The sequence below is a fragment of the Xyrauchen texanus genome, chromosome 21, assembly GCF_025860055.1.
Source record: "Xyrauchen texanus isolate HMW12.3.18 chromosome 21, RBS_HiC_50CHRs, whole genome shotgun sequence".
Taxonomy (NCBI): domain Eukaryota; kingdom Metazoa; phylum Chordata; class Actinopteri; order Cypriniformes; family Catostomidae; genus Xyrauchen; species Xyrauchen texanus.
In genome coordinates, this window is record NC_068296.1 from 17,626,789 (window position 1) to 17,640,762 (window position 13,974).

The 13,974-nt window shown below is 37.6% G+C and overlaps 1 protein-coding gene across 1 annotated transcript; it reads right to left on the bottom strand.

The window, feature by feature from the left end:
* Window positions 1-2,621: 2,621 nt before the first annotated feature.
* On the bottom strand, window positions 2,622-11,302 carry LOC127661924 (tetraspanin-3). Its single transcript, XM_052152885.1, has 7 exons — window positions 11,104-11,302; window positions 9,025-9,216; window positions 8,637-8,711; window positions 8,262-8,363; window positions 7,490-7,642; window positions 7,320-7,403; window positions 2,622-3,664 (listed from the first exon to the last, which is right to left on the bottom strand). The coding sequence occupies exons 1-7, from the start codon at window positions 11,167-11,169 to the stop codon at window positions 3,572-3,574; spliced, it is 765 nt and encodes a 254-aa protein (XP_052008845.1). The 5' UTR covers window positions 11,170-11,302; the 3' UTR covers window positions 2,622-3,571.
* Between the last annotated feature and the right edge of the window lie 2,672 nt (window positions 11,303-13,974).

The window sequence follows — 13,974 nt, forward strand, 5'->3', positions numbered from 1 at the left end:
GGGATTCTCGCTCTCAATGGGGCAAGTGGTAAGCCGTGCGTGATTCGCGGAGAGTAGCACAAGCTTCCGGTGCTGAGAGTCTCCGCGGTGTCATGCACAGCGAGCCAAGTGATAAGATGCGTGGATTGACTGGGTCAGAAGCAGAGGCAACTAAGACTTGTCCTTCACCACCCGGTTTGTGGTAACTGCGACACCACCAGGACCTACTAAGTAGTGGGAATTGGGCATTACAAATTGGGAGAAATGGGGATACATTTAAAAGAAGAAAAAAAGTGCTACCAGTTTATTTTTGTTATACGTTTAGAAGTGATGTACACTCACATGAGATAACTATTTATATTAGTCTTTTAGAAAATGCTGCCTTAACCTGCACTGTGCTGGCTGCACATACATGAACTTATATTATATAATACACATATATGACCAGCCAAATATTACTCGCTTTATCTTTAGCTTTTAATTCTTTGTAATTTGATGTTTTCATTTGCTGAATAAATATGCTGAATATACTGTACGACGCTAGGTATCAACGCAATATCAGAAAAATTACACTTTTAATAAAACTGGCAAAATAAATAATAAATTACATTATTTGAGGGAAAAAATGTCAACACAACTCACCAATAGCTAAATGAAGTCTATGTCCAAAGCAATGTAGCCTCATCCATATATTCAGAGAGGCTGCCCTGATCACATTAGCTGTGTTGTCCGTTGTAATGCAGATGAGTCTTTCCTCAAGCAAACCCCATGCAGAAATCACTCGATTGAGGCCCGTTGCCTTTGAGATTCTGCTGTATGGTATTGTGGGAAAAATGAAGTTTGCAAAGATTTGCCCTTCATTTCAAACTCGCTGTCAATATAATGAATAATCAGGCCAGGGGTGTAGTTTTGTACTAATCAATACAAGCAAGTACAACCTCCCCATTATTTATACCATGATCAATGGAAACATGTAGATGCTTCACGCTGCTACGACCACCCCCAATATTCAAGCCAAATCTACACCCTTGAGTCAGGCTCAGGTACAGTTCTGCAGTACTACTTGGCCACAAGTCGGTTGTGGCAGCAAATTTCTCTCTCTATTTTTAGTTTACATTTCGCATACATCTCCGGCAGAGCAACTTTATAGTTGCGTGAGGGTATCTTGTACCTTTTGTCAAGTGTGCCGATAATTATTATTTTTTTAAATCCTTCGTTGTTTATTGGGCACATATCCTTGGCTTAATGAAACGTGGTTGCCTCTGTTATTTCTACGTGTCATTGTGAGCCAGGCGAATACAGTGATGCATTGAGCAATGTCCCCGTTGTCTGTGTTGTGGAAGGCCATGAATTTTGTGTGGTTAATGTTTTTTGTTTTCTACATTTAACATTCTTTATATTACATTTTATGTTGGGTTTTCAGGAGGTTGATGAGGTTTGTTGTGTTACCTTGTGGTGCTGATAGAACATGGAAGCATGCTTTGCATAGGACTTGCATAGGATTTTGACCGGGGTCAACATCACTTTCTCTAAACCCCAAATACTTCCCAACAACAGAGGATGACACCTTTTTAGGAACTAATGTATGCCCCTCACCTTCCTCTGCCATTTTGTTTGTTCAGTCAAGCTGAATGGTACTATGCTATGAAGAAGCCATTAACTTCTTCGACACCATATTTCTAAGCGTGCTTGAAAACTAAACACTGATTGGTCAGTAGCGAACTTCCAAAGAGAGCACAATAGGTCAGTCGAGGCGAAAAATAATTTGTGATTGTGACTTGTGATTTGGATTATCATCCCTAGACTCAGCCAAAATGAACATTTTGCAACCTTACAGGGCTGATTTTTTTCTGCTTGCTAAAGCTGCGTTCACATTGCCAGCTACTTTGTCGCTGCATGTCGCCAGTGGCTGGCAGTTAGGTCGCTAGTGGTGTGCATTGAGATTCTAAACAGCACGGTTTCTTCACAATTAATATTATTATTAAAATGTTAGGATCACTTGAGCTCTAACATCTTCTCTCGTATTGGCTGTCGCCACCGAAAGTCGCTCTTCATTTGCATAAACGTAAACATTTCTCAATGTTGTCAAATAGCTGGACACGCCCACATCCGTTTGCCAACGGTCGTTATCGCTCGTGTTGCCAGCTCTCATTGAAAATGAATGTGACGAGGTTGTTTTGTCGCTGCGTGTCGCTGGCAGTGTGAATGCAGTTTTCACATCAATATCACAAGTGATTATGCTTACTTAATCGTAGGAGGCAGAAATCATGACCACAGTTAAAATATGATTAATCGTGCAGCCCTATGTCAATATATTGTTTGGTGTTATTTCCATATCATTAAACAGAAATCTATCACTGGCCTACAGTCCACAGCAATCAATCAGCCAGGGCTGTTCTCATGACACATTCTTCTGTCCATCTGTGTTAATTTTGCTGGTCAATGTACACAGGGGTGTAGATTCCAGGGGGAATGGGGAATTATTGGTAGGAAAATTCCATAAGGATGGTCAGGGGGCTTGATTATTTTTTTTACATTATTAATTGCAGTTTATGATGTTAATAAGTTTCTAAATCTAAAACAGACTGCCCAAAACCATTCATTAAAGTGAAATGAAACACAATTAAACCGGTGTCAACTTATGAAACATTTATTTTAAGATCGAGATTACAATCTTATTTTCATCATTTTTCCTTCTTAACTATTTACATTCATTTAAAATAATACATTAATGACCCTGTTCTAAATATCCAAAATAACTGTTATTTCTACATATTCCTAGAATAGTAATGTTCACCCTTTGTGCAATGGAAAAAGTTGTGTGTGTGTGTGGGGGGGGGGGTCAGTAAATGGTAGGTAGTGCATGTAGACTATACCCCAAAACATCTTTACACTTTACATGTAAACCAATGCGAACCCCATAGTTCACTTTAGCCATCCAATTGGACCCTGATGTTGTGTCAATCCAAATCTGTCTCTCATACTGCCACTTTCCCTGAGCAGCAGACTGGTGATGGGTGATGGGCCGTACCACGTGCGGATCTTCTCTAAACATATTTCGCCAGCCATTTTGGTATTTTTAATATATAACTAAACCGTACACAGTGCAAACTAACAAATGAGAAAAGCATACATTCCAAATATCATTCCATACAATAAAGGCATATTTTTGCCACGAGCGAAAATGCTCTTTAAAAAAAACTCCATATGACAGAGAAAATGTTTAGCAATTTGTGTTTTAATGTCTCCTCAATGGGATTAACAATTGGTTGTTCACCATTTTGCAGTTTGGCCCGACACCTTTGAGAAATAAACAACATCATTAAATTAAAACGTATTTGTAATAAGTGAAGAATATAAATAAATAGGATGCAGTTTGCTTCACCCGTCACCAGTACATTGTGAGCAACTGTGTAACGCATGTAGAAAGAGGGATAAATTAGGGCATTTCCAGTGTGCCACCTCACACCGACAGAACCCTGAGCCCAGTGTCTGTGTGTGTGTGTGTGTGTGTGTGTGTGTGTGTGTGTGTGTGTGTGTGTGTGTGTGTGCGTATGTGAATGAAAAGAGGGAGTCTGTCTGGTATGTTTTTTCATGCATACGTTCCTCCAGTAATGAGTAGCTCATAGGCTGGATCCCGGCTTCTGCGACACAACACCACACAGGCACACAACATTCCCAGCATCTAGAGGAAAAACAGAGTTATTTTTCAGTTGTCTATGCCAATATATAGAGAGAAGGCTGCTTTGATTACTACCATGAAAAAACATCTTTTGGCTGGTAGTTAGGGCAGATAATTAATTCAGGGGACCATGACAAGATATTTGTGCCCACCACCCCATACATTTTTGGAAAATTTACTTAAAGTAGATTCTGTTAAAGTTCTTCAGACAGGCTCATTCAACAAATTTGTCCTGAAAGTTTAAACACAAAGCTAGACTACAGTAAAAACAAATCAAACAGTCCGGCAGAACAGCTGCTTTTACTTCATGCATGTTTGCCAAGAACAGCCTAACCTACTGCCCCGCTTCTTGTCTTGTTAATTCAGACAGGCTGAGTCAGTAACCATCTGAAATTCACGGGCATGCTCCAGGCTTGCCAACACATTTTATTTGCCTTTACACCCCAGGGGGTATTTGGAACTGTATAAATGTCAAAGTCAGTGATTCAGCAGCTACAGGCCTATAAAGGCATGGTCTGACACTCCCTAAATGCTTTAGTGCCAGAGCTCTGCTTATGGGGAGAGACACTGAGGCCGCTGTGTAAGCCTTTATGATTTGCAGTCTGTAAGCGTCTCAATGACCAAATAATGCTGAAATAACTGTACCTCCTGCAATAAAGAGTCAGAACCAGACAGTCTAACTCAAAAGGGATTTATTTTTTTACTTCTAAAAAGACATTAATTTAGCTTTTTGTATAAGATAAATTGACAGCTAGGCTTGGGATTGATGCCTTTTTCACGCATCGATAATTGGAATATTATCAATATATATATATATATATATATAAAAAAGGGCTGTCACTCGATTATAATTTAATCAAATTAATTACATGGTGTCCCGATTAATTAGTCGCATATACAAATATTTGCAGAGAAAGCCCCTCATATAACAATAATTCAATAGATAGTGATGAAATTATACAGTTATCTTGTGTATGTATGCATGTATGTATATATAAAATAAAAAATATTCAGATAATTAAAATGCATTACATTCATGTGGCAGAAGAGTTAATCATTGATAAGACAATACAAAAAGCGAGTTTAGAATACAATGTATTGTTTACTACCATATTATTGATCATAAGTCAATCATTGGCATACAGTTCACATCAATCCATTTCACAAGTGAATTTGTCAATCAGTTGGAGATTTATTATGAGGGCTTGTTTAAGGACCAGTCAGTGTACACCTGTGTAGCATCTCGGGTGCGTTGCGTCATAAACAAAAATTTTTAGGTCACTGTGTCAAGTTAAATATAGTTTAATACTTAGAACACATCTTGAGATCCCTTAGTTCGAATTTAGGCTCCATCTTGTGTTTTGAACACAAGAACGTAAAGCATGTTTGTGTTGTGCTGTCTGCTGAAGGGATGTTTTTTCACAGTATAAACTGCGCATTGCCCATACAGCTGAAGTTTCACTTACTGCCATAAGAGTACACAGGTGGTACTACAAGCTTGCATTTCTCAGGAATCTTTATTACGGTCCGGGGGCATTGCGATTAATTGCGTAAATTTTTTTAACGTGTTATTTTTAATCAAATGAATCGCACCGAATTAACACGTTAAATTGACAGCCCTAATATATATATTATTTTTTTATATATAAATAGGGCTACCCGTTGCACAATAGTCTTTTCAAACATATTTTTCAACACAACTTTGGTAAAGTGTAAAATGGTAAATTAAAGGGGGTCGGACACCGGACGTGTCTGGCAATCGACATGGTGCATTCTAAAATTCGAAATAATTATTTTCTATGAAGGTACATGCAAAGCATGGACTCGCAGTCTCTGAAGGCTGCTCAAACTTCAACAGCACCACAGAGCAAAAATAGTTCAACTCCATTGAATTCAACCCAAATCATTATCATATAAGGTAAAAAGATTTTACTCGAGCCATCAATGGATGATATATTGTGTATATGCATCTTTCACACAGCCTACATAATGTATTTTCAGTTACATGTCTGTCTTTTTTTAGCAGACTGAATGAAAAATATTCCAAGATTCATACAGAGAAATTCCATTAATTCCCAATTTTAATTTGCACAGTTAATAAAGTGATAAAGATAATGTCTTAAGTAGAGGTCGACGGATATGGGTTTTTTTAATAGCCGATGCCAATATACAGAGAAAAGGGTGGCCAATAGGCTGATACAATGGTGATATAATCACACAATTTAATCTAATAAAGAACAAAAATAAAATTGCTAAAAAAAAAAAAGAAACTATTATTTAGTACTTCACAAAACTTTGTAAAAAATTATCAAAACAAATATTGTATATATTTGGTTGACAGCAGTTTAGTAATTTATTTGCACATGAAGAAATTGTTAATATATTACGAAGGAAATAACAGTACACACACTGTAGTCCAGCAACCATGGATGGCACGTCCACGTTAGCAAATCGAATTTACTCAAAAAATACCAAATCAAACCAATTGTACATACTGTGCGTTGTGAATAAGACATTTACTTATAGCACACATGAAGCGGTTTTACCATGAAGTTGCACAAGAGTCTATTTAGCAGAGATGGGCCACTTCTATTAACATGAATGGGAGAAATTGGAACGCTCATCCAAGAAGCTCTCGTGCCCAACAGTCAACAGATGTAGACAAGAAGTCCAGCCTTACAGGTAAAAGAGCCAATCACCTTTTAAATACAGACATAATCTGCCAATCAACTCATTAGCTATAAAAGCTGGGAAACTTTTTGCGTAATCTGAGGTAAAGAAACACCATTTATGACCAGTGTTGTCAGAATTTACTGCTGATTTGAAATATGTTCTTTGATCATAATCTTGACAAACCATTTTGGAGATTTCAGTCTTTCTCCATTCAAGTAGATAGGAGCTACATTGTCATGACTGGAAATAGCCTCCCAAGAGCATTCCAAACATGGTCGACAGTGGACTGACTTGTTAGAATGATTTTGGTTGCACTAATGCTCTCGTGCGGATCCAGCGAGCAGCAGAAATCTTCTGACAGTTTAAACTGCCTGGATGGCCTACTTGGATTGTGACCACTGACCATCATGATTTGTGAATCAGAGGAACATTTGATCCTGAAATTTTGATTCTGGTTGATAGAATATGCGCTTCAGAGGAAGATGTTAGAGGAGCGCTCGGCGGGAAGAAAACGCTGAGGTTTGTGAATTAGATCGGTTTAAACAAATGTCTGCATATTTGCAAACTATATATAATAGAAGTTTTATTGATATTTGCCTTTTATCATTAGAAAAGACAGTTAAAATTTACAGGGAACTATTGAGGAGAGAGGGAGAATAAAACATGTGAGCACTAACATAATAAGCTCAAATATGCGGACCGTTAAATGAGACTGTTGCACACCGTTCTATTATTGTAGTAATGCGATGCACGGAACAACAAAATGAACTATGACTGGTTGTATACATTTCTCAGCCGCTTCACATGCAAGCAGGCGATTTTCTGCGCCCTCAAGAAAAAATAAATAAATAAAAAAATAAAAATAAAAAAAAAATATCGGCCAAACAGGAAAGTTTATCTGCCGATAATTAAAAGGTCAGAATATCGGCCTCAGCTATATATCGGTTGACCACTAGTCTTAAATGCATCAGAATAGTTGGCATACCTGAATTGCAGCAAACGTAAGCGCAGCCCAGATGACGTACATCATAATCTCTTTCAGTTTCTCCACAACCAGGGCTTCACATCCCTAAAAAGATTCAATATAAGATTAATGTCACATGCTGGCATTCTTCGCATCATAGGTAACTCAAAACCACACACACAACGTCTCACCTCAGGGTAGAGGTCTCCAGGGCGGGTGAGGGAGCCAGTGCAGTTGCTCACATTGGGTTTGCAACAGCTCTGCGGTACACTGTTGTTCCGAGACTCCTTGAACCAACGCGTATTCTTCCAGTCCGAGTAGTTGGCTATTCCGCAGCAATGGAGCTTTACATAGAGTACAGTGGGCAATATGAGAATTTTACAAGGGTTGGGAAGGATTTATGACATTCGGTTAGGATAATAGTTCTGGAACGCATTCTTCCGAAGATGCAGACAGAACACTATGGCAATGTCCACACTAATACGCTTTGGTTGAAAAAATTTATTAAACAAAAAAGTATTCATGACAACCACTGTCATGATGATTAGCATGCATCTTTTTTACTGTCGGATGTGCATGTAAATCCACAATCAACTTTCAAGCGGGTGGTTAATTGTTTCTTGCCAATAATTTGCCTATATACCACTCCACAAAGAAAAAAATACAAAACGTGGATTTACTTTATTTATTGTTATTAGTTATTACTTTTCTGTTGAAATCTAAAATATTCTCATAATTTCCAAGGGCAGTGAATGCAATAAGAATTGTTTTCTTAAAATTGTCAATTCTTTTTTCCTCAATTACTTAAAGAATCATTAACAGATCTGATGAAATCAGAATCAGAACAAGAATTGATAAATCCCATGCTTAGATTTTACTGTATTTTTCTATTCGAGACAAATTCATCAATTTATAACCTCATGAATGTTTTTTAAGTAAATTCACCTCTTTAACCAGTCTCACCTGTCTCTGCACATAGTCAATAGCACGGCTAGGAGCATCTGTGTTGGTTCCGTTGTATTTATTATACACTTTCTGAATGGAATGATTGACATCATCTTCAACCTAGAAACAAATCCACCCTTAATCACAAAATCCCTTTTCTTTATGATGAAGGAGATGCATTTTTATAATCTACATGCCACAGACAACATTGTCATACAATTAGTGCAGCCTGAGTACAATGAGGGACAGGTATTACATTGCATAATGAATGCATTGTTCACCTTTCAAAGCAATTGAAAGGTTTCGTAAAGTGAGAGCAGCTTTTATATAAAACAAGAGAGATGTGGTCACTCCTCATTTAGCAAATAGACATTCTTTAAATGCACAACTCACCTTCGCTCTGTAAATATAGCCAAGCACCACCACTACCACCTCAGTCACAAACACCAACATAAGAATGACGACAAACTGTAAGAGAAATGAGAGAACAAGTGCTGTCAACATAGACACAATGCTAACCATAGTTTATAAAAGATGAAGTGTGTTATTTCAGTGTCAATAAAAATAATGACTGTTTTCAAACAGGTTTCTTGAACAACCCCCAGAATTAAAGAAAGCAAATTAACATTAAACAAAATAACAAAACGAATGACACACTTCACCTTTAACCACTGATTGTAAATTAACCATAACTTGAGTCTCATTTCAAACCATCCTTAAGGGAAACACCATACCAGGGTGCCATGCATACGACAAGTCAGTAATCTAATAGTTCACGAACCGTGGCAAGACCGCAGTGGCTCTCTCGAATAGTGGCGCAGCATCCAATGAGTCCAATAATGAACAAGAGAGCACCAACAGCGATAATGACAACAGCTGGTATCAGGGTGTACACATCCTCAAAGAAATGGTCATAGTCATCATACGTGATAAACACGTAGGCTCCAACATAGCACAGGATGCCGGCAGCCGCCTATGAGGAGCAAATGGACAGGGTCAGTTATTCAAAAAGGTAAAATGCTGTTGAGTAAATAGTTCTGTCAATATCATTATGTGAGTGAAATATGATCCTAATTCAGTTATTGGATTGATTTGATGCAGTCAACCTACCAAAAACCAAAATCAAATGAAGACATTAGCATCAAAGAAAATAATGTTCAGTAAGCATTATGACACAAATTAAACACAAATTAATTTTGGCTTTCAATAGAAATAAGCACTTTGCCGGTATAATTAATGACACACAGAGCACAAAAAAAAAGAACATCGTGAAAGGTATTTAAAGTTTGGGAATGTTAACCGACAAGCCAACACTAAAAGGTCACAACACAGAAAGATGATACATTTTGGCATTTGGGGAGATTTGTTTCAGAAGATTCTTCAGAAGACTTATAGTTAGACCCACTGAATGTAGTGTAACTGGTTTTTATATGGAGATTTAAAGGGATAGTCCACCTAAGATTTTAATTAATAATTTACTCACCCCTCATGATATCCCAGATGTGTACGGCTTTCTTCGGCTCAACACAAACTAAGATTTATATAAGAATATCTCAGTTCTGTAGGTCCACACAATGCAAGTGAATGGTGACCAGAACTCTGAAGGTCCAAAAAGCACATAAAGGCAATATAGAAGTATTCCATAAGATTCCAGTGGTCTTCAGAAGTGATGTGATAGGTGTGGATTAGAAATAATTTACTACTTAAGTACTTTTTTTTTTTTTACTATAAATTCTCCTCTCTGCCCAGTAGGTGCTGATATGCAAAACAAATGTGAATTGCCAAAGACAAAAGCATAATGTGAAAGTGAAATATGAGATTTAGAGTCAAAATCTACATAAATATTGTTGTTTCTCACCCACAACTAGCATACCAATTCTAAAGACATGGATTTAACCATTTAAGTGATTTGGACTACTTTTTAGCTGCCTTTATATGCTTTTTGGTGCTTCAAAGTTCTGGCCACCATTCACTTGCTATGTATGGAACTACAGAGCTAAAATATTCTAAAAAATCTTTGTGTTCAGCAGAAGAAAGTCATCCAAACTGGGATGGCATGAGCGTGCGTAAATGATGAACTTTCCCTTTAACAAATAAGCCTAATTCCTATAGAGAATAGTGAAGAAGTGTAAGATATCGGTCGATCAAAAGCAGACTTTAAACTTCACAGGTCAAAGAGATTAATCAAATGCACCAGAAAGGAAAGCCGGTGTGTGGCGTAGTAGGCTATTTCTAGAGATTGCACCGCTCAACTGCAGTCTGATATTCTAAAAACTTTGCCCCAGTTCTGTCAAAAGCCAAATATCATGAACAATGAGCACTTTTCCAAGCTGTTGGTGATTTTCGTAGTGGTTTAAGCGTTTTATTTTTTTCAGTGTAAAATCTGAACGTGTTTTTGCGTGTGTCTGCGCTGTTTTTCAATATGTACACGCGCCGAACGCGTTTTTTAGACGCCGAGTCATGTTAAAAAGAACGTATGCGTTGCGTCTACCTAAGCCAAGAATGCTTTCACACTGAACGCCCCCGACCTATTCTGCGGCTATAGGAAACAAAAGGAAATGACTGGACATTTAAACACAGCAGCGCATATAAAGCAAATAAAATAAAAAATACAATTAAATACAAATACAAAAAAAAAAAACATTGCAATGCGCATAAACTGAGCAACTTTTTAATAACAACCCATACAACAATTGACATATGACCATATAAAAAAAGTGTGCATTTAACATCTCTATTTTAGAAATGCATAAGAAGTATAAAGGACAGCGTTTAGTAATAATAATGCATACTGACTGTGTCCATTCATCTGATAACACTGACGCACTCCCAAATTCAGCCTTAAACACCAAAATCTTACCCAAAATATCAGGTTCAGAAATACCAAGACGGTCTTAGACGACGTGATCCCACACTGACCCATCATTAGAAGTCGGAATATAGTCGTTTACGTTGTAAATGTAACATACAGGCTGCGGATTATAAAATGGCTGCCCGTTTCCTGGCTGCCATAACAGTGCTGTGTTTGTGAGTCTGATCCACGAACAGCGGCGCCACCAAAGAGCTCAGCTGACGCACACTTACGACATGTAGGAGGGCGGAACACAAAAGTGGGCGGGGTACCAAATAAGGAGCGGGGTTACTACAGAAGGGGCTGGGTCTACTCCAAAAGGGGGCGATACTGCCACGCAAGGTACGGGTTATGGAAAGGGTCTCTGTAGTAGAGGTCTGCTAGCCGTCCCGGGCCCAACGGGACCCGTGAAGCCAACGGGTTCGCGTCAGTTTTTCAAGTAGTACTTTGGGTCGGGTTCGTAATAAATGAAAAAAATAAAATAAACAGGCCTAACGAACGTTTACGGTATCGCTCTGACCGTGTAGGGCTGGTCTTGGGTACGGTTTCATAAGGCCGTGCAGACCTCTAATCTGTAGTCAGCCTCAGACAGCACGCCCACAGTGTACTAACTGTCTGTGTTTGCTGAGACTCGCGCGAAATTATTATTATTTTTAGATGCCGATCTTTTATTATGGTATGTCTCCGATAATCCCGCCCATATACATCACGTTATGACAACACCGGCTATGACTGGTCGCTTTATATGTACGTTAAATTGTTTTTCATGCCAAAGTGGGCGGTTCTTTGCCAACGTTAGCTGAGATAGACCCCAGACCTTTGCTGTGGAAATCAGGCTACGCAAGACTGGGTCTCTGGCAGCTTAATGCTTCTCAAACCTATAGTGAGCCGCCTACTTAGACAGCATTTTTGCCCATTGTAGAACAGGACTGCTTTGACACACTAAAATGCTGTCTATGAATGTAGCTCACTAGCTTTAAATTCCATCACTTATTAATGATGTTAGTAGTAGTCATATTTTATTTTTACAAATTATTTTGTTACTTGCAGAGACATTTTAAACTTTTTTTGGTTTTGTATTTGGTAAAACATATTTGTAGAAACAATAGGTCTGTTCCAAAACTTAGTGCATTGCAGTCTCCTGCATACAAAAGCAGATGTCTTTTACGGGAATCTCCTTATTGGCTAGTTGATTTTACGAACGTTCCATGATTGTCAGACGTCACTGGTGGGCGATGGTATTTCCGGTCTAACGCTACGTTAGGTTCATCGATGACGCCGGTAACTGTCAGGTAAGACTAGGACCAGATAAACATGGCTTTCTACACCAGATCCCTTCAACATCTGCCAAGGATAACGATAAATGACGTACACCGAATAATTCAAGCGTCATCATCGGCTCCCAAGAGCAAGAGGGAAAAGGGTTTCAAGATGTACGTCTCTTCATTCATTGACAATTATGAAGGTAAGTTATGCTATGTCTTTAGCTAGCTGTAGCCCTAACGTTAGCGATGATGCTAGGTGACGTTAGGCTAGAAAGTAACCTTTACAAAATACTTATTAAACGATTAATTTTAGTTGTTGGTCACATGTGGTTTATTATATGTTCATTTTACTATCTGACATTGAATAAATGTATGGGCGTTTCTTCAACAAGGGGCACTTTTAGGCTTGTGAAGTTGAATAAAAAAACTTGTTCAAAAGTCACGTAACACCGTCTCATAAGTTTAAATTATTTGTCTAGTTTTAAGGTCTGTAAGAGGACAAACTTAGATTACAAGAGAAGTTATGAGACTGTGTTAGTCTCATAACTAAGAATGAGTTATTCTGTTTTTAGATAACAGCAGTGAAATGTCATTTCCACCACATCTCAATGCTGTTATTTAAAAACAGAATAACTTATGTCAGTCAAGAATTGTCTAGGATCATTTTTGTAACTAGTTTTATCAGTTTTTCCACAATGTACAATAATTATACATTTGTCAATGAGATAAATTAACTGCCCTAAGGACCAAACGGTGAACAGTACACCTGTCACACTCTGAAATGTAATACTGGTTTGGGCAAGAGCTTATTAGAAAATAAATGACTTGCATTTTTATATTAAGTAGAGCATGATCTCAGTAAATTGTGGATACATTTTTAATGTGTGATGAGAACTTTTTAAATATTTTTTAAAGATGAGGGTGGTGATGGAAATTACAATGAATTAACGTGAATGTAGAGAAACAGTGGAGATGTTTATTAGAAAAACAATTAAACTCATCACACTCAGTAAACTCAATTCACAAAGCCATTAAACATAACCACAACTGTTTTTAGTGTAGTGCTGAGTTTGATGTATACAACTGATTTGTCTCACAGATGAACGGTTACAGTGCGTGTAAATAACTGACACAACTTATGGCAAGGCAAAAATATAAGCAATAAATGATGCAACAAAATTGAAATTTTCATTCATCTAAATGAAATCAATTAATATAAAAGTATAATTTAGAAATAAAAATAATATTATAATCTAAATATAAAAAGTATTGTAATGTATTATAATATAAAAAGTATTACACAAATCTACTCTTGCAATCCCTATCAATTGTACTTTGGTCATATTTTTAAAAAATGACATTTTTGGTTACAAAGTACATAAAAGTGCCCATAGTCTAAGAATCACCCATATACTAATGACTTGTGTTGTTCAGTTACATGTATTGACAGTATTTGGTTATCCCCAGTATCAAGTAAAGACAGACAGGGAGAGTCAGCATCCGTGCTACCTGTCATAGATCTTTGAGGAAACATGAGAAACCTCACACCATCAGAGTAGGATGAAAGACAGTTCAGTTGTTCGTCTGATCCAACCAGTTCTGTTCTGGGGCTTCA